Raw genomic sequence first — 20,218 nt, 5'->3', positions numbered from 1 at the left:
GCTGGCCTACGGGCTCTTTAGCTACACGACGGCAACTTCCTGAGTTCAAATCTGGCCAGGGACCTTTGCGAGTCATGTCAATTGTGCTTCCTGTCTGCGAAAGGAAGTGCTGTCAAAAGTCAAATTACCACCCAGCGGTTGGGTTTCTCCTCTGTCCAATGTGGACACAACTTTGTTCACACTGGAAACAGAACTTATTGATCACGAGGCCAAACGCATTTTTTGTGAGGTCTAACCGAACCTCGTTCTCTGGCCACCAAAAGACGTCCTAGACCACGTTCAGACCTGGTATTAACATCCACCCTGAGTGATCTAATCACAGAGAGATCGCAGGAGCGTGCGGCTAAATCCACGAGCTGCGTGAACTCAATCTGTCCACAGGATGTACAAGAATCCGCCTCCTCAGCTGACGTCGCCTGATCTGTGGCACTTTAATTATTATTATTTTAAATAATAATAATATTTTAATAATATTTTTTCTTTTTCACACTAATCAGTGTGAAATACGTACTGCTGGCAGCATATGATTTCTTTTTTTTTCTAACGGTTAAAACGTATTTGATGTGACAGCAGTGTGAGTGGAGCTTTGATTCAGTTCAGAAACAGATTTAGAAATTCTTCACGTCTCTCTTTTCTCCCTCTCTCTACCTGTCACTCACTCTCTCACACACACACTGTGAGTGGGGGAGGGGAATCAGTACAATGAGATATTGCGATATTTTTACATGCCGACAGTATGTCACTTTTGATACACCACAAGTATTTATTATGATATAATACTTTATTTTTTTATTTTACAAAATAAATAATAGGTAATGCAAACATAATCTCACTAGGTGTCTCATCATATGACATATGTATCGTGACTTAAATGTCGATAATATTGTATCGTGACTTAAATGTCGCGATAATATTGTATCGTGACTTAAATGTCATAATATTGTATCGTGACTTAAATGTCGCGATAATATTGTACTGTGACTTAAATGTCGCTACGTTAAATGTCGCGATAATATTGTATATTGTGACTTAAAAAATGTCGATAATATTGTATCGCGACTTAAATGTCGCTATATATTGTACTTAAATGTCGTGATCCAAACACACGTGTCTTAAAACTCAAAATGTAAATATTGTACGATGTCGGCGTGTTTGTGAATAACAGGTCAGGAAACCAGATTTAATGTGGACAGACCAGGATAAGAGGAGTGAACAATCGCACTTAAGGTTCTCCACATGTGAGTGGTTTGGATTGATTTTTGGAAAAAGTAACAGGCAGTAAAAAAAAGTAGTTTAGTTACTTAAGGAGATACTCTATTGTTGTCACTTGGCAAAAATCAGTTCAAGTCAATATTTGTACCAATTTTGAGTCGACTCCCTGGTGTTTGTGAAATGTTGAGGTCAGGAGGAAGAAAAATAAGATTTGTGAGGTCACAGCAACCTTGACCTTTGACCTCTCACCACTAAATTTAAATAACTTCACCCATACGTCCATGTGAACATTTGTACCAAATTTAAAGCCATCCTTTGAAGGCTTTTCTTATGAGATATTTTGTCATGAATGGGACGGAACAGCCATAAATTACACACAGGGACGAAACTAAAGTGCCTGTCGTGTTTGACACAGAACAGAATATTCTCCAGCTGCAGGTGCAAATCAACAGAAATTAATTACATTTCCCATTTAATGATTACCTCTGGAGCTCAGTAATAAAGCAGCCATCTGAGATAAATCAGCGACGTCAAAACAATCAGGTTTTTGACCGGGGTGGGGGGGCAGGGGCATGTTCACTTGCACTGTCGCGGTGAGGTAATTAGCTGATTGCAGCAGTGTGGGACGAGAAAGCTCTAACAGAGGCACAAACACATTGCCGCTGAGCTGGAAAGGGAAAAAACAATCAACTTCTGATCAACAGCCATCATCTTGTTTACAGTCATGATCCATTTAACGTGTTAGCTTTCAGCTGTGCCTGAAAATTACCAACGGATCGACAATCACGCGAAGAGAAACAGCAGAGAGAGAGAGAGAGAGAGAGAGAGAGGGCAAAATGAACGAGGGATGTGAATTTCTGCTGAGTTACTGAGATCTAAAAACAACGCACTGAAGATGCTCCTACTCATCAAAAACTTTGCTATTTTTATAAATAGAATATGTAACACGATATGCAGTGGGATTTATTTTTAGGCCGCACATGAGCTAAAAGTAGGCTATGGATTAGGCACACATTGCTTTTTGATGACGAAGCACACGCGGCACTGTAGGAGGCGTGGTTTGAAAACCGTCTCCTGCCTTTTGAAGCCTCATAACAGCCTCCTACAGTCTGTGATTTCAGCTATCTTATAAGACCATTATAAATTACACTGTGCAAAAAAACTTGGCCAAGACATCCAAGCGCGATGCCTGCAGACCGTACAATGCTGACACCTACTGCATCGTAGGCTACTGTGCAAGTATCTCAAGAGAGACGTGTTTCAGACAGACTCACAAACCACAGTTGGTTACAGACAGAAATTAGTACAGTAAAATCAAAGTGCCAAGCGGAGCAGATTAGGATGCTAAGAACAGGAACAAGTTTCCAGAGATTTTTTAAGCGCCCTTAAACATCGTTTGAAGTCCCCCAATGGAATCAAACTTCAGATCCTGTTGGAAAGTGTTTCATGTGAGAGACTATTCTAACCTTCAGCCAACTTTGAGTTCCATTACTCACATATTCTTATAACCAGTGCTGCTGTTCAATATAAACAGTCATAACTTACGATACGACACAAACTTAGGCACCTTTCAAGGTTCCCTCCCTAGATACAGAGACGCCACACATCTGGACCAGATACACTATCTGAAAGGTTTGCACTAACTACATGTATCAGACCTGGCACGCTGCTCGCCATGACGCCTCACAATCTGTGAACTCGTCAATACCCCCCTACCCCCCTCAAACCAGTAAAACCAGTTGACTGATACCACAGTAGTCCTGTTTAGCCAGTGGTATGCGAGCTTCCTCTTGTAGTACTTGGAGGAAAACCAGAAATACTCTTCTACTGTATATAGCAGGGTATGTGATCGGAGTGCAGCTGAGGAATTTTGACCAGAATGCGTAGAAAATCTAATAAATTAAATAAAAATAACAAGTTGTCACCTTGTCTCCTCCTCCATCTTAATATAATGTCACTACACCAGTGACTGTAGTATATGTGAGGAAGAAGAGGATGATGAGAGACCAAATGACCTTGTTAAGAATAAATCTGCCTCCTGTGAAAAGTCCGTAGCTGACATTTTTTTTGCTCGGCCTATTTACGCCTCTGTATTTTAACGTTTTCTCAGGTGATATAGAAAGTTTGAGAACCACAGATCTGACGTGGTGGCAGTTATAGCGACACACGCGGCAATCGCTGCTCACATTCACAAAGCCCGTAGTTCATTGAGGAACAGCTTAATATGCTCTTGTTCTTTTGTAGGTCATTGTGCACATTAGGAAAAAAACAACAACGCAGCACTACTGAAAACATAAGGGCACAGCAGAGTCGTTGCCACCGATAACACGTCTGCCACAGAGAGGCTAATGAGCGGGGCTTGATACGAGCCGTGACGACTGTTAAAACATTAACAAGACAAGATCTGAAACGCTTGCTGACACAGTGTCGGGAACGCAATGATGCTCCTCGTGGGACAGACTAAACATTAAGAGACATAATCACAAAGATAACATCTTACTGTACCCAAAGGAAGCCGATTTCCACTTGTGGCAGGAGACGGCCCTTCTGCAGCCCGCAGACGCCAACCTCCCACGGTCCTCGGTGACTTCAACAGGTAGGGAGGCATGTCTCCTACAAGAGGACAAACTGTGTTAGAAGAGGACACTTCTCAGACGCTGAAGACACCGCTTAATGTAAAGCGACTGCTCTGAATGAAACTCAATCATTTTAACCTCACAGGGTTCCCACAAGAGCTTGTGATTTCCATATTTTTTACTTCAGTCTAATTCTTTTTCACCTCTTTATTCTAAGTGGACTGAATATTTTTCATCCATCTGATCAAATCAACCATTATCAAATTATTGGAATATTATTTGGGCCAATTTTTGCTTAAGTGTCCTGTCTGTCAATATTATGAACTATTTTAATGAAGCTGCTACGCCGTTCCTTCTTCACAGTGTCTTCAAAGTCACATTAGTGAGTGGCACAGTCAGTGAGTGAGTGAGTGAGTGAGGGCTTCATCTCTACCACACTCATGCATGTTAAAAGTTTGATTTTAGTCAGACTAAGACAATAATTCAGTTTTCTTAATGTCACGTGAAAACATTACGGTAGTCTGACTAAAATCGAGCTTGTCTTAGTCGGACTAACAGACCTGGATAATGCCATTCATAGTCCGATTACTCCTGCATGCATGTCCTTCTCTCTGACCCGGAAGTAGTAGGAGACAAAAGAACAAACAACACGATGGGGTCGGCGAGAGCAAAAGCTACGACTCGGCGAGTTGTCCGAGTTAGTCGGACAGTCTTAGTCAGACTACGGCCTTAGCTCCATTAAACTGTGCACGTAACTGGCTGTTATATTCTATAAAATGCTAGTCAGTTGAGTGTAATTTAGTTTGCAGCGCTATTTCTGTATCTAAATACTGTATTGTATTTGTACACGACATGTTCTCAATACTTAAATACACATTCCTACTTGGTGCCCAGTTTGCTGCAGTTGAAGCAGCTTCATCCTCCCTCTGATCTCTTTCCACTGGACACCATTCTCTGCAGAAACACTGCTTTCCCACTGCCGGTTATTTGTCAAGGTTTTCACTGATCCATGTCACCTTTGGGCAGCTTGTCTCATGACAGGCCAGACACATTTCTCTCAGGCTGTCAACTTGCAGCACATCACCAACAAAAACCCACAAAACTCTGTCGAAGCTCAGAAGATGTTCAAGTCTTGTTATGACACAAACTGCTTGTGTTATACTAAAATGAATAACTGGCAACAGTTCAGTCAGTTAAAACGAGACCCGTGTTTCACTCTTAAATTACAGCCGTGCATTTTGTTGAAGATTTATACCATCATTCATATTCTGACACAGCTTGTGCTCAGTCTCTGGATCGAAATCCCAGCACCGAGGCTGGACTGTGTGTAATATCAGCAGCTTAATTGTATCATGGCTGCTGCTATTTGCTGATGTTTTGGCAAACTGAATTATTAATTTAGAAGAAACTGCTAATGTTTCTGCTCCGACTGAGTTGGGAGCTGTGAACCTTGAATAAGTCAGACTCCCCGCCTTCGTGTCTCCCAATTAGTTACTTACATAATAGACCTTGTTTCAAAGCAGTGCAATGACATAAATACTGTTCATTAAAGAAATTGCGGCTGCTTTCCCACCAGGGAGAAATGTTTTACAACATGAAAACAATGTCGCTTTAACCGTCCTTTTTCTTTTAACGTATGCCGCACACAAAGGTCCAGCGTGTAATCCCGAGGTCACACGACAAGATTACACACTTACACAAACTGGACCTTTGGAGCCGTGGTCGTGTAAGACCTGACGTCCAGCGGCAGGCTCAATGGAGAGAGACTCACACAAGGACAAATATCGCAGGCGAGGTTGGCGTCCTCGTGTGAGTTAAGCATAGATCTCCATAGCAACAAGAGATGGCGAAGGACAAAGGAGGAGATAATAGGTTTGTGCAATCCATGCAGAGAGACCTGGTTGAGGATGAGAGTCAGCACATGACACAAAGCACCTGCCCCCCCAATTTTTTTTACTACTACTGCCCCAGAGGAGCGGCCAGTTCTTTTTAGGTCATATTTATGTGTGTATTAACTACAGTCCACATGAAATGTCCTGGTTATTGGTGGGAAAACTGCAGCTGCAAAGCTATTTCAGCGAACACCTCATCTGTTATCGGCAAAAGATGTCACATTAGTGTCGTCTCTTTGCTCCCATTCTGCAGCCAACAGTTATTCCTGGAGTAGCGTAGCTGTTATGAGACTCCAAACAAAAAAACACAAAGATTACAACTCGATGCTAAAGTTGACTGACCTTGTACAAAAAAAGTACAGCGATATTTAATTGTGACTATTTATTTTCCGTGGCACCATGAATTCTGTGCCGAACAAAATGAGTTAAAGTTCCAGTGCAGAACTTCTATTAGCCCTTGTGGACCTCTGTGTAATTCCCACAACGCGGTTACAGCTCTGATAGTTTTTCTTCCCTAGTCACACACACACACACACACACAGATTCAGACAATGGAGGAGTGTTAAGAAACGATGTGTGTGAATGAGGTGTTAAAATCCCTGCTCCATCCAGCAGTAGCGCTGCTGAGTACAATCACACACTTCCAAGTCCCCATTTTGCTTAATATTTAAAAAAATTCACCAGAGCGTCTTAGACATGATTTTAGGTTGATTTAAAGCATAACAAAGAGGGGACCTGAAAAATGTCCCTTGTTCGACATGGAGTCCCCTCTTTGTGAGTGTATAACGACGCCGAAGTCCCCTGGTTCACGAGTACACACACACACACACACACACACACACACACAGATTCAGACAATGGAGGAGTGTTAAGATACGATGTGTGTGAATGAGATGTTAAAATTCCTGCTCCAGCCAGCAGGAGCGCTGCTGAGTACAGTCACACACTTCGAAGTCCCCACTTTGCTTAACATTAAAAAAATTCACCAGAGCGTCTTACACATGATTTTAGGTTGATTTAAAGCATGACAAAGAGGGGACCTGAAAATGTCCCTTGTTCGACATGGAGTCCCCTCTTTGTGAGTGTATAACGACGCCGAAGTCCCCTGGTTCACGAGTACACACACACACACACACAGACAGACATAAATGCAGCCATTTCAAGTTTTTCCACAGCACTTCAGTAAGTTATGTGTGTTTTGTTTATCCGTCTTTTACCGTAGCATTACTTGTCTAGACTGCATCCAGGAAACATAGCGCTATGAGACACAGACGCGGGCAGATTGGCACAGGCACATAATCAGGCAGCTGTTCGGGGAGTGCCTGATTGCTGTTGGTAGAGCACAAATGTGAGAGGCTACAACTGTAACGCCCAGGTTTTTGTCTTTCGCTGTAAGAATCCACTCGTTGGTACTTCTCGGTGTGTTCAGCTGGAGTAAGACTGCCGTGTTTTACGAGAGCACTGTTGGCAGTTTTTTAATATTTGATGGTCACGTTTATGAGAGGCTAAAATCACGATCATGACGTAAACTCCTAGTAAATTTCCAGGTTTATCTTTAGCAGTAGAATCCACTTCTCTCTTTTTATTTTTCACGGCCGCAATCGTGTCGTACGCTTTACATGTAAATGTTTTATTGATAAACCTGAGCTGATGAGCTTCATCAGCATTATGCGACGTCATCGAACCGTGGTTTGAACACAACAGACTTGTTGTTGGTTGACTAATCTCAGCTTCAATCTGGGATTTTAAGAAAAACAACGTAGTTCTCAAAGTAACACCATTATCACGCAACGTTAAAATACAGTGGTGTAAATAGACATTTCACAGGAGGTAAGATCATTTCTCTCTCTCATCATCCTCCTCTTCCCTACATATACTTCACACTGGTTAAGTGAAATTAGAGTAAGATGGAGCGAGAGATGAGGCAACTCTAATTATCATTATTTAATTTATTATCATGAGTTTGTTATTTGTTTCGTCAAACTACCTCAGCTCCACTCCAATCTGATCAGTATTTCTGATTTTAAGTACAACCACAGGAAGCTCACGTACCACAGTTTGAGAACCATGGTGTCAAATAACACCTTTTTTTATTTTACAGAACATGGCACTGCTGGTATCAGTATTATGCAATTGATTATCTAATTTCAGATAAATGTTTAGAATTTATTGAAGTCATTTTTCTGACAACACTATCTAATATTATCTAATCCTACATTATTAGTGCAGTGGATGCAGTGAGAAGCTGCCCTGAGTTAAATTTTTCAACCGATTGGAAACATTTTGGTCCGAGTGTTCTTCAGAGACATTAGAGACATTCAGAGACAAACTCATGAGACGTTTTAACCTCCACAACAACAGCCGCAGCGCCGCAGAGCTTTATTCTCTACAATAACGTGGAAGCGTTATATAATCCCCACCTCTCAGTTTCCCCTAACTCTCTGCAGATTATTATATGGAGGGGAGGGGCAGGAGGGGAATAAAAGCTGCACACACCCTGCATACGGAACCCCTTTCCAGAACCCTCTCCAGTCAGTCACTATGAAGTGGCTTTTGTATGCATGGGACCAAACGCGTTCAATGAGAGCAGAACTGGGAGAGAATATGAACCACTGACAAAGAGCACGGTCATGGTGATACCAACACCAGAATACACACAGACAAGAGCAAAGTGTTTGTACGTATATGTATTATATGCTGCCTTTCTGAGGAGGATAACATAAAAAAAAAAACATAAACATAACATAAAAAAAAAAATATATATACATATATACACTTATATGTATATATATATATACAATGTATAAATAAATATATAAATAAAATAATAAAGCCATATAATGTACACATATACACAAACATACGTGTATAAACTTATGTATGCATGTAATAATACACTTTAAATCAAATTATATGATATTATACTCAAAAATAGCACCACAAAACAATTTTGAAAATCAAAAGCGAGGTCCACTTTCCTAATTTTTTTATAGTTTTCTGTCCTCTATGGCCTTCTGTAAAATTAAGTTAAATAATATCTGAATATTTTAACCTTTTAAACTTCACTTAACCCAGTTAAGTCTCCTTCCTTTCACCGCAACCGGTCGAGGCAGATGGCTGCACATCACTGAGTCTGGTTCTGTCGGAGAGTTTGAGTTCTCGTTCTACTATTGTAAAGGTTTCTGCGTTACCATGTACAGAACCTTGAGATAATATATGTATGTTGTGAGTCGGCGCTATATAGATACATTTGAATTGGAATGCGATTGAATTCTCTTTTACAAGAGAAATCTGGTCAACATGGCAGCACATCAAATGTTAAAATGGCAAATAATAAAAATTGTGTTCTATTATTTGCTCTTTCTTTTTTGCTCACGATTTAAAGGCGCCATAGACCGGAAGCTCCAATTAACGCTGCGTTTGTGTGTGTATCTGCGTCATTACCTCGTTTATGAAACTCTAAAGTAACCGAAGAAGAACTACTCTCGTTGTAGCTGCTGAGATGCAGAGCATCCACTGTGCCAGAGGGGGAGCTGTGTATCTGAGAGCTGGCCTACCAATTACGTCACTTCCAGGTACCTGGCCAATCACAGGACAGTGGTGGGGGTGTGGTTTTGGTCTGAAAACGTCAGTGAGGAGATATTTTGATCAGCTCCTTTGCAGCGATTAGGAGGTTTTTAACCATGAAAACAAGTTAATATATGTAAGAAGACCTCCATAACTAACATATATGTGTGATACAAGCATTCTATGTCACCTTTAACCTTAGCAGCAGCACATCTGAATGTTTACCAAGAGTCTCATGTTCCTACACTGTATTTCAGTTAGAAGAATTTTTACTCCAGTGCTAAAACTTTAAGAAAATATGAGTTGTTTTCCTTAAACATTGTGAACAATGACTTAATCTGTAAGCAACGATGAATGACTTAAACAACAAAAATCTTCAAAATCCCTTTTTTTTTTCTCTCCAACAGTAGCATTAAAGGTTATTTCACAGTTTTATATGACAAAATGGGTGCTCATCTCCCTGCCACAAAACAAAACAAACAAGCAAACAACAAAGTCTACCTAGTGCACCTTGGTAACAGCCATAATTTTGCTTTTAATGGTTCTCAGGTAATTAAAACTACACGATTATGCCCTAAATTTAATACATCTACATTTGTTAATTAAGAGTATTCTTCTGAGCAAGGTTTAAGGACTCTAACCTCTTTTTTATCTGAGACCTGAAACAGATTTATGCAACTCTGTGAGTCAAAAATCTGTTGAAAATCTGGGAAACTCAATTGCACGGTTGCAACAACACAGTTGGCAGCTGTGCGTCCCTGTTGTGCTGCTATAAAGCCCATGATTGGCTTCTGGGAGGAAGGTGTTGTCGACTTGTTCCTATGCAAAATGATGTTAAAGGTCCATCCTCTTCTCTATAATGTCGGAAGGATCAGGAGTGGCCATCGGGCCCGAATTGTTATTCTAAACGCCGCCGTTGGTAACGGCGCTATCACCGCATCATTAGGCACAGGTATGAATACCAAGCGCACACAATTGTTCAGTGACAGACAAGAGCACTTTCATCCCTCACTGAAATTGCAATTGGTGTGATGAAGTGTCGCACCACTCCTGAGCTGTGCCGGTCTGTGTTTCTGCTCAGCGAGAGAGAGCGACAGGGACAGAGAGAGCGTCTTATCATCAGACGGTCGCTGAAGAACAATCCAATAAAGAGCAGGTCACTGAGGCTGTTGAGTGGCTGCCTGCCTATCTCAGCCAGGTTATAATCACATCTGAATGAAGCCATCCATTCTGATTACAGGAGAGCTGACCAATTAAACACCACCGTGTTGTTATTCCTCTCTCATTAGCCACATGGAGAGTGTATGAGAATAAGTCTCCTCATCACCGGCAGCCTTGGCCAACCTCTACCGTCTATTTCACACACACACACACACTCAAACTTCAATCAAACAGTGCCAGGTTTATTTATTTATAGATGTAAGTAAGTCTGCCGCGCGCCGTCAGCAGAGTGCTGCGCTGGCTGTTACAGTGATTTTAAATCGCGGCGCCAAGACAAACCATGTGACGGATGCGCGGTAAATTCATTCACGGCAGTTTTGCAACTGGAGTGATGCTACGGAGTAAATCACCAAGATAAGAGTTAGAGGCAGCCACATGCCGCGAGTTTTCACCCAGGCAAACGGCTCCATTTAGATCGAGAGAATCTTAGTGGGAGAAGCAAGGAAGGATTCCAAAAACCATTTGAAAATAATCTGAGTTTGTGAGGTTGCAATTCATCTCTTTTGTCTCCAACACTTTCCACTGACCGATATTTAACAGACCATGACTTATTTAAGGCCTTTATGACTTCTGCTGTTGTTGGTGGAGGAATTTAGAAAATAGATTTTCCTGTTTAGGATCACAACATTATGTCTTTAACATTTTATCTCACAAACTGCATTACTGATTAAGACATTATGGATTTTATTATTCCAACTACACACACACACACACACACACATTTTGTTTGGTCCATAAAATATCAGAAAATCTTATCGGTGTTTGTCAAACCTGGAAATGCTGATATTCTCAAATGTCTTGTTTTGTCCACAAACCAAAATGATTCACTAATCGATTAATTTAGTAATCGATTAATCGTTTCACCTCTAGCATGCACACATCTCAACTAAAGGCTTATTCAGAACCAGAACTCTGACTTATCGGATTTTGCAGCTTCTTGAATGTGAATAATCTGTGGTTTCTTTGCTCCGTATCACAAAGAAATCATTGAAACTGGTTTGTGGACAAAACAAGACATTTGAGAGCATCATTGCCTGGTTTGAAAAACAGTGATGAACACTTTACGAACCAAACGATTACTCGATTAATTGAGAAAATAATCGACAGATGAATCGAGTTAGTTGCAGCTCTAATCCTGAGTAATCCAGGCAGGTCTGAACACTCTCAATCCATCCTGAAGAAGGAAGAGGACATGAGTGGCCACATTCCTCAGCTGCATGAATGCAGTCTGTCCTCGGGACAAATTATAAGAGACCACCTCCTCAGCTGACGTCCAGATTAGATCATATGAGGTCACAGGAGATGTATTTTAATGAGAGGTGTGAACAGTCGTACTAAGCTCTGCCCTGTTTTACATTTGATAATTCAAATCAAAAAGTTGATATTTGAATTCATTAATGCAAAATATTTAACATGTTTTTGCTTGTTTGTTATTTTTAATTACAGTTACATTATTGTTGTTTTTTTATGTGCAAAGGACCAACTTTATGATCCTTTATTCAACACGGTGTTGGAGCAGGAGCAGAATTCATGAATATAATATATGGGGCAATGTGGTTATTGTACTGTAACTACATGGGTCTGTGCAGTGGTTTACAGTGTGTTCTTAATGAATGCAGCACAAGTAAGGCTTTGTTTAGGCTGAGCCACTTCTCTCTCTGTGAAGAACACTGACCGTGACATTTCTTTCCAAACTCAAACTGCCAATTCCAATCACACAAAGGCTCCAGTGCCGGCAATTAGAGTGTACTAATTCGGCAAATGAGGTGAGAAATTTTTAATTGACCCAAACATGTCGTAAAATCTCCTGGTTGGACTAGTTTAAATGACTTTTAATACTTTAGATTTCACTCCAATTGCATGTGTTGGACTGAATCTGCAAAGTCATGTGGTGCCATGTTACATACTGTGCGGGACTATTTCTGACTGGACCTCGCTTCCATTAAGCAGAAGGTCAGTGGTTTGATCCACAGATCCTTCACTTCCGCACTTGAGCAGTGAAGTGACCTTGGGCAAGCACTGAACCTTAAATAGAGAATGGACCCTGACGTGTCGTCAGCGTATGATCGAATGATTGATAACACAATACGGAGCAGCAGTGTGGGTGAGTGTGGGTGAGTGTGGGTGAGTGTACAGCTGTCACAAGAACCTTGCACAGCTTACGCCCAGGTTATACTTTCCACGTCCGTCTGCTCATTCACAGAAGAATGCATGCAAAGCGACAACTTTTGACCGACCGCACACGCTGAAGCAGAAACTGCTCCTTCATTTTTATTACTGATTAAGCTGTAAATATTGTTTTTTTATGAAGCTATAAAGTGACTATAAGAGTTGAAAGTTGATGCGAGAAGAGCCTTGAAGCACATTTCTTATTCTGGCACTTTTTTAATTATCAACACCAGGAGCGGCGCAGGTAGATTGAACTCCAGTGATTGATGAAGACTAAGATTTAAAATTTGCCGGGGTGAAAAAACCCACTTCAGGGCTTATATAATTGAAAACAGAATTGTTTAGCATTTCAGGAAAAGGGAAAAAAAAAACTCTGCAAAGGCCAAAAGCAATTTCCCCAGAGGCAAAGTTTTGCTCTTAAAAACACTTTCTAACTTTCAGATCTTCACCATATTTTGCAGGATTCAAATGTTTTACAACATTTGATCAGAAAAACGGTTTAATCTTTTTTTTATTCAACTCGTTCTACACAGCACATATTAAAATGCATCACATGTCTTTCTCTTTCTCACACACTGAGGATACAGCACTGCCTTCCATTCACTTACACAGCTTTTTTAAATCTTAGCCCTAAACTTAACCAGCATTTCAGAAATAAGGTTCCCGCCTCATTAGGACTAGGTTTTGGTCCCTATGAGGACTACTGGTCCTGACAAGGTCAGAGTTTATGCCAGAAAAAGTTCCTAAAGAGGCAACAAGTCCACATAATACATTTCCGAGCCTTAACCATCACAACTACATGGCTAACCCTGAACCCTGAGGACAATTCAGTTACAAACTCAGTTGGACCGCATTTTCAAACCAAGAAGTAAACAGCAGGTGAGGGCACATTTAAAAAGTACATCAAAAATATAATAAAAGAACTATAATAAAGTTATTTTGTGTAAGAAAGTGCACAGTATTAACTGTAACTATTTTAAATGAAAAATAAACACATTTGGTCAAAAAGGTGCACTATATTAGCATTTGTTTCCCTTTGAAATGTAAACATATGTCATATATGACCCACAAACATCCCACAAAAACTAGAAAACACAAAACTATCATTGCTATCAAACCTATCAGACAACTGTAGGAAATATTTATTGTAAAAGTTGTTTCTCAGTGTTTCTGGTGGAGCCACATACGACCTTAACCTAATTCTAACCCTAATTCTAAAACCAAGTCCCTTTTAAAGGTGTGACAAAATGTGAAGAACAACTCCTCACTTTCATAAAATGTCTATTTCTTTGTGGTCCTTACACACACACACACACACACGCATTGGCTTCTATTTATTGACACAGGCTAAACAAAGCCTTTATCCACGATCTTAAACATAGCCACGATCCTCATCAAGTATACAGAGCCTAAGAAATGACGTTCTGCCTCATTAGGCTTCGTTCCCAATTCCTCCAGAAGAGGTAACCAGTCCACTCTGACACACATCCCTGCACACAGTCACAGAAAGTGGCACACTTCTCCAGGCTCTGGACTTGCCTCAAATGTGTAATGGGACATTTAGAGCAGAAGAGAAAGTGGCCAGAGGAGCAGCACAGACAGTCGAGCACCTACAGACGTGACCTGGACAAAAAACAGCACAGGCTTGTCTAGATCTTGGATCAGTAGAGTAGTGTGTTTACCAGTGAGAGACGTCCATGTAGTCTCCACAGTTTTAAATGAGCTCACATCTTATCGTCGGTTGCATTTAAATATGAGGTTTTTGGGATTGGGAAGTGTTTCATTCAGACACTTTATCTCCAGTGAAGGAGAATCTTAACGCTTTTCAGCATACCAAGACATTTTGGACAGTGTGATGCTTCCAACAGTTCGAGGAAGGTCCTTTTTCTATTCCAACATGACTGCCTGACTCCAGTGGACAAAGCAAGGACTATGCAGACATGGTTTGACTTTGATTTTTTGGTGTGGAAGAACTTAACTGACCCGCACAGAAACCTGAGCTGGAACAGAGAATGTGAGCCAGACCTTCATCAGCGTCTGACCTCATAAATGAAGACTGGACGCCGTTACAGCTGCAAAAGGGGGTCCGACTCCATATTAAAGTAAACGTTTGTCCATATATGTCACAGATAAATGAAGTTATCTCCCCAACTCCAAAATGCTCCACACACTTTGCCTTTTGACTCTTTTTTGAAAGATATTTCTTTGCACATTTTGCCCTCATGGACGAGAGCTGAGATTTTTTCCTCAGCTGCCCTGTAACCGGTCAAAGTCTTCTGTCTGGTTCAGATTTCAGAAAAGAGAAGAGAAGAGAAGAGGAGAACACTTCTCAAATCACTCGAGCTACATTATCCTGAAATTATTACAAATGTATTGACCAATTAAGACATAAATATGTTGCCTACCGCAGCTTTAACTCTCTCAGTGGACACTATAGACACAACAAAAGTTAAAACCTAAGTACATACAGAGGCTATAAGAATGTGCAGTATAGAGTGTCTTATATCCTCTTTTTTTTTTATTTGTGAAATTTAGAAATACTTCACATTTCAAAGTTCACTCGGCTCGTTTTTATGAACAAAAAAAAAAGAAAAAAATGTCTACTTTGACTCAACAACACATAGGAAGACAAAAAAACCCTGATTTTTAAAGCCTGAATATGTGACCTATAAACACACAGCCCAGGATGTCCATATAAGGAGTTGTGTATTATTCCCAGTTGTTATTTACCATGGGTGCACATGGTAAATAACAACTTAGCTGTCAATAAGACATTTGTGCTGATGCCTTAACCAAACAATTAAAAAAAACAAAATACACTGAGTGCGTGGTAGACATTTGAAGCCGTCACTCACGTTGAGGTGATGACGGTGGTTTCTTTATAGCAGGGGTGTCAAACATACGGCCCGGGGGCCAGAACCGGCCCGACACAGGGTCCAATCCGGCCCACAGGATGAATTTGTTAAAATTTCACACTAATCTAAACGTAATGTCAAATACTCCAGATACCCGTGACTAAATGTTTGTGCCTTTATAGATCCAGTGTGCTGTGTAAATAGTACATTTAGGCACGATATTGTTGAAATTGCACTTATATTTCTCAAGAAATGTCATGTTTTGTAAAATTATCCTTCAGTGAATGTAAAACAAAGGAGTTGTTCATAGGTTATTATTCTATTATTTTGCTATTTTTACTGGTCCGGCCCCCTTGAGATCAAGTTGTGCTGTATGTGGCCCCTGAACAAAAATGAGTTTGACACCCCTGCTTTATAGCATGATGCCTACATTTGATACGTCAGATTTAGGGTTTTTGCTGATCAGATCAGAGATCAGAGAAGTGCACACATGTTTTAGAAGTGTTTCCAGAGAGAAAAGCAGGAGATGACCGGAGCTGCACGTACCTGACCATTCTGGAGTCGTCACATTCAGACCTGCAAGACAGAAAAACACTGCTTCAATGATTTTGTTGAGCAGATGGAAACAGAGCCGCCGCTGCTGCTGCTGCTGCTGCTGCTGCTGCTGCTGCTGCTGCTGCACTGTGCCAGTATGCAGATAACGGCACGCCTCAGTGACCACCTTCACTTTATTCACATCACAGCAGCCAAGTTAAGCTGTTAGGCGCAGGTGCTACATGCTATAAAACGAATCATCAAACTAGGAAAAGAGAGCCGCACTTCAATTTCTCCCCACAGCTTACATGTGGCATTCAGAAAATGTTCTGCAGCGTTGATTAAAACGTTTGGTCATTTCTGTGACTACAGTGGTGATGACAGTGGGCGGGGGGGAATAAACATGGACAGCAATAACGCATCGCGCTGTCAAGATAACAAATGTCACAACTAAAGAGATATTCTTCATGGATATTTTGACACGGCGCAGTTATCAAAGACGGCAAATTGGAAAATTCATGATGGCTGAATTACTTTTTCGCTGCCTCCATTGCAGGGAAAGATGAAAGATGCTATTCCAGACACTCCGGGCTTTTTGGAGGTCCTATTTATTTCCTTGATAGACAATTTAAGATCGACTGGGGCTCTGCCATGCTGGCGTAAGACGGGCACAAATCTCTCCAAGTGCAAAAGATGCCAAACCTTTTTATTTTTCAATGAAACGTCAAACGCTCCATGTACACGAGAAGCGGTTTAATGATCAAAACTAATAGAAAATAACTTTTGTTTTCATTCGTTTTTAAACCATTCAACCATTAAGGGATAGCTAAACCCAACAATGTGCATGACTGATTAAGGGATTCTCTGATTTGGATATTGTGGATGAGTCCAGGGGCCACATCTCAAGTGAGCCGGACCAGTAAAATAACAGCATAATCTTTCCCTTTGCTTTTACATGAATGAAGTGCAATTTCAACAATATTATGCCTTAAGTTTGCCATTTACACACGTGCTAACCCTAACTACAAAAATACAGTATTATAATTCAATTCTCTACATTTGCACAAATTCAGCCTGCGGGCCGGATTGGACCCTCTGGTGGGCCGGTTCTGGCTCATGGGCTGTATGTTTGACACCAAATAATCAATTCATCAAATAAATATTCACCAGATGCTTTAATGAAGACAATAATGAGTAGTCGTTGTCAGAGAATACTTTTGGATTCTGTGGAAATACAGTATTTCCTTTCTTCCCCAATCTGCAATGACAGCTACAGCCGATTCTAAGAGAATTTGTGATAGACAGAGATGAAATATTTAAAACCTGTAGCCACAACATGGAGCCATAATGTGTGAGCGGGGGTAAAGTGAAAATGTCATTAAAAATAAAAAGGCACTTTCTGAATCAGTGGCACCTCCTCCAGGTTATCACATAAAAGTGTCTGCTGTGGGAAAGGTGCAGTAAAGTGTTGATTTAGGGATGTTTTGATGGCAGGACTCGCTGTAAATGGATATACTTGAATATTTTGGTGACAAAAGCATAATCAGGCCATTAGTCTGATGCATCCTCAGCTCTTTGTACGTTATGTATTCATGTTTTTTTTTTTGCTGCCATACATTCATTTTCAAAAGTTTGGAGGCTGCAGTAAAAGGTTTTCCAGCAGTGGGAGGACATGCTCTCTTCTCTGTCCACCGCACAGAAATAAAGTGCAGCCTGTTCCATGGACTCCAGCTCTGAGGAGCAGTAAAGTGTCAAATTTATGATCCACTCTTGTCGCATCTTCTCACAAGTGGGAAACAATGAGGTATTCACGGGGAAAAGACAGCGCAATGACGGGCTCCACCGTTAGGTAACGGGAGGGAGTGAAGTGCTTTTCTGATCCTCTGGATTACATCATTTGTCATCCCCCCCTCCTTTCTAATCTGTCCTTGTTATTTTACTCTTTGCTTTTCTCTTGACCGTCTTGCAGTTATCTGGCACCTCAGCAAAAAGAAAATGCACAGCCGTCCTGTAATTATGCCATAAAGCAGTGAGCGCGCCTCACAGCGCTGGTGTGTTTACTAGAGCAGACCACAGTGTGACTGTGGGATCCAGCTGGGGTGAAAATGAGAGCTGGGTCAATAGGATGCAGCGGCAGGATGAGATTCATTGACACACATTGCTGCAGACCACATCCAGCGGCAATTACCGAAGCTATCGATCGCTGCGTGTACAATGCATCACTGTAAAAAAAAAAAAAAGGATTGAACCAAATCTTTTGACTGATATTGTCATCTTTTAAGCCGCCTCCCATCCACTCACGCAGACCAAGCAAGGAGTGAAGACGTGGTCAGAACCCTGGACAGCTCCCTAGTCCTGCAGAAACAAGACACCTGGGCAGGTGACAGCTGGACATCGGAGGAGTTTCGTCTCTAAATTTTAGAGCCACAGGCTTTTTAAATTGAAAGCTGCATGTGGCAGATGGTTACTTAACTTTACTTTCTCTTGCCTTTATTATTATTATTATTATTTTTATTTATTTATTTTGTTTACACCTGCAGTGTAGCACAACTTTTAACAGTCGCTTATTTGAATGAAAGAGAATCAATAGACCTCCGGGAGTGTTATTATGTATCGGATTGGAGATAAATTGCGACGCATTTTGTACAAGTTTAGAGAAAAATGGTTTAAAGGCGAAACGGAACAGATCTTTCAGAATGTATGAATATGAATTTGGCACAAAAATTCATAATAATACAGAATAATTCACGATAACTAAGGTGTTTCCTCTAGGATGTTTAAAACTATTATTTTATTTCATTACCGTAACTCCTAGACCGTTTGTGATATCAAGAAGATTCAATTCTGTCCAGGGTGTGACCCCACCTTTCACCCTATGTCAGCTGAGATCGACACAGCGCCCCCCCACGTGACCCTCATGTGGAGGATCAAGCGGTAGAAGATTGATGGATTGATGGATGGATGGATGGATACCGGAAAGCAGAGAAAAAGAGCTTTGCACCCATATATTTGTCACTACAGTAGCCCCTCAGGACCTCCGCAGAACGACCATCCAATCACAGACGAGATTCACCGACGGGTCACACCTCTGCGACGTCAGCTTCTCAGTACCGTAATTCCGTTTGAATAACTGCCAGATATCGAAAGTGAAAGTTATCTTGGAAAAAAGGGGCAGAAGCACTCACTCATTGAACTTTTTTGAACAATTCTACAGCCATAAAATCAATAAAATATCATGATGGTCATGAGAGAGTCAAAGGAAAGTGAAACTGTGAAAGTGAAAGCACAAGTTTACAAATAACGTTACACCATGTTGATCTGATGGAACTCATAGTGGGGAAACTCCTTCACCCAGGCTTCTCACGGGTCCTTGAATTTGCCCAAAAAAATGCCCTCAATATGTACAATGACGTGGGTCATTGAAGGTGCTTGAATTGTGTGACATGTGACATCACAACCCTCTAAATAGGGAGCCAGACAAGTCTTTTAATATCAGCAGAGCATTTCAGAGATGCTTTGGTTCATCTGTTGTATATAAACGTGTGTATCTTCATGCTCACATCTAACGGGAGCGGCATTCTGTTTTCTCATGACGCCCAACAGAATAAAAGTCTTCCACCTGTCCTGTATCTTAGTGTGTGAGTGTGATATTCTGTACACTGTGCCTACACTTTTTCTCGTGGCTCAGATGATGTAATGAGTACAGTTTCCTGTTATCAGAGAGGAAACATAGAGGACACACCCAGTACAAAAAAAGAAAAATGCTGACTCCCGAGTTATCAGCCCTGCCTTTCTGCCAGCGTAAGTGCAACTGGACACAAGCGCAGAAATGCACCCGTTTGCTCGTTTCATCGCCGCTTCCTGTCTCGCGTCAAATGAACTGGAACATTATACACCACGGGCCACAAAGACGAGCAGTGATTGACATGTCAACATCTTCATCTCCCCGCCCACGCCCATTTCTGTCAGAAGTCTATTTTTAGTGCACGTTCATGGTGCTCGTACCGTAAATCGTCCACGCCTTCAAGGAAAGACTTGCTTGCGAATGTAATTATAAACCCACTGATTGTTTTTCCCTGTTTAATCCTGAGTACAGTTTACACCACCATTCTATACTAATAGGTCACTGTTGTTGTCTTTATGTAAACCGACCCTTCTGTTTAGAACAAGGGTTTATTATTTACTGCAGCGC

General features: G+C 41.0%; 1 protein-coding gene across 3 annotated transcripts in view; it reads right to left on the bottom strand.

Moving 5' to 3' along the window:
* Nucleotides 1-20,218, bottom strand: part of LOC122777375 (IQ motif and SEC7 domain-containing protein 1-like) — a 119,394-nt gene that overhangs the window by 82,493 nt on the left and 16,683 nt on the right. For 2 of the 3 annotated variants that reach the window (XM_044038570.1, XM_044038577.1), the window contains exons 2-3: nt 16,039-16,068; nt 3,718-3,825 (exon numbers count right to left, since the gene is read on the bottom strand). In XM_044038570.1, the coding sequence (XP_043894505.1) occupies nt 3,718-3,825; nt 16,039-16,068 (138 nt within the window). The remainder of the gene's footprint in view (nt 1-3,717; nt 3,826-16,038; nt 16,069-20,218) is intronic. The other variant, XM_044038571.1, reaches the window with a different exon arrangement.

Source organism: Solea senegalensis, linkage group LG11 (assembly GCF_019176455.1).
Source record: "Solea senegalensis isolate Sse05_10M linkage group LG11, IFAPA_SoseM_1, whole genome shotgun sequence".
In the NCBI taxonomy this organism is placed as follows: domain Eukaryota; kingdom Metazoa; phylum Chordata; class Actinopteri; order Pleuronectiformes; family Soleidae; genus Solea; species Solea senegalensis.
This window is presented reverse-complemented; position numbering and strand designations above follow the sequence as displayed.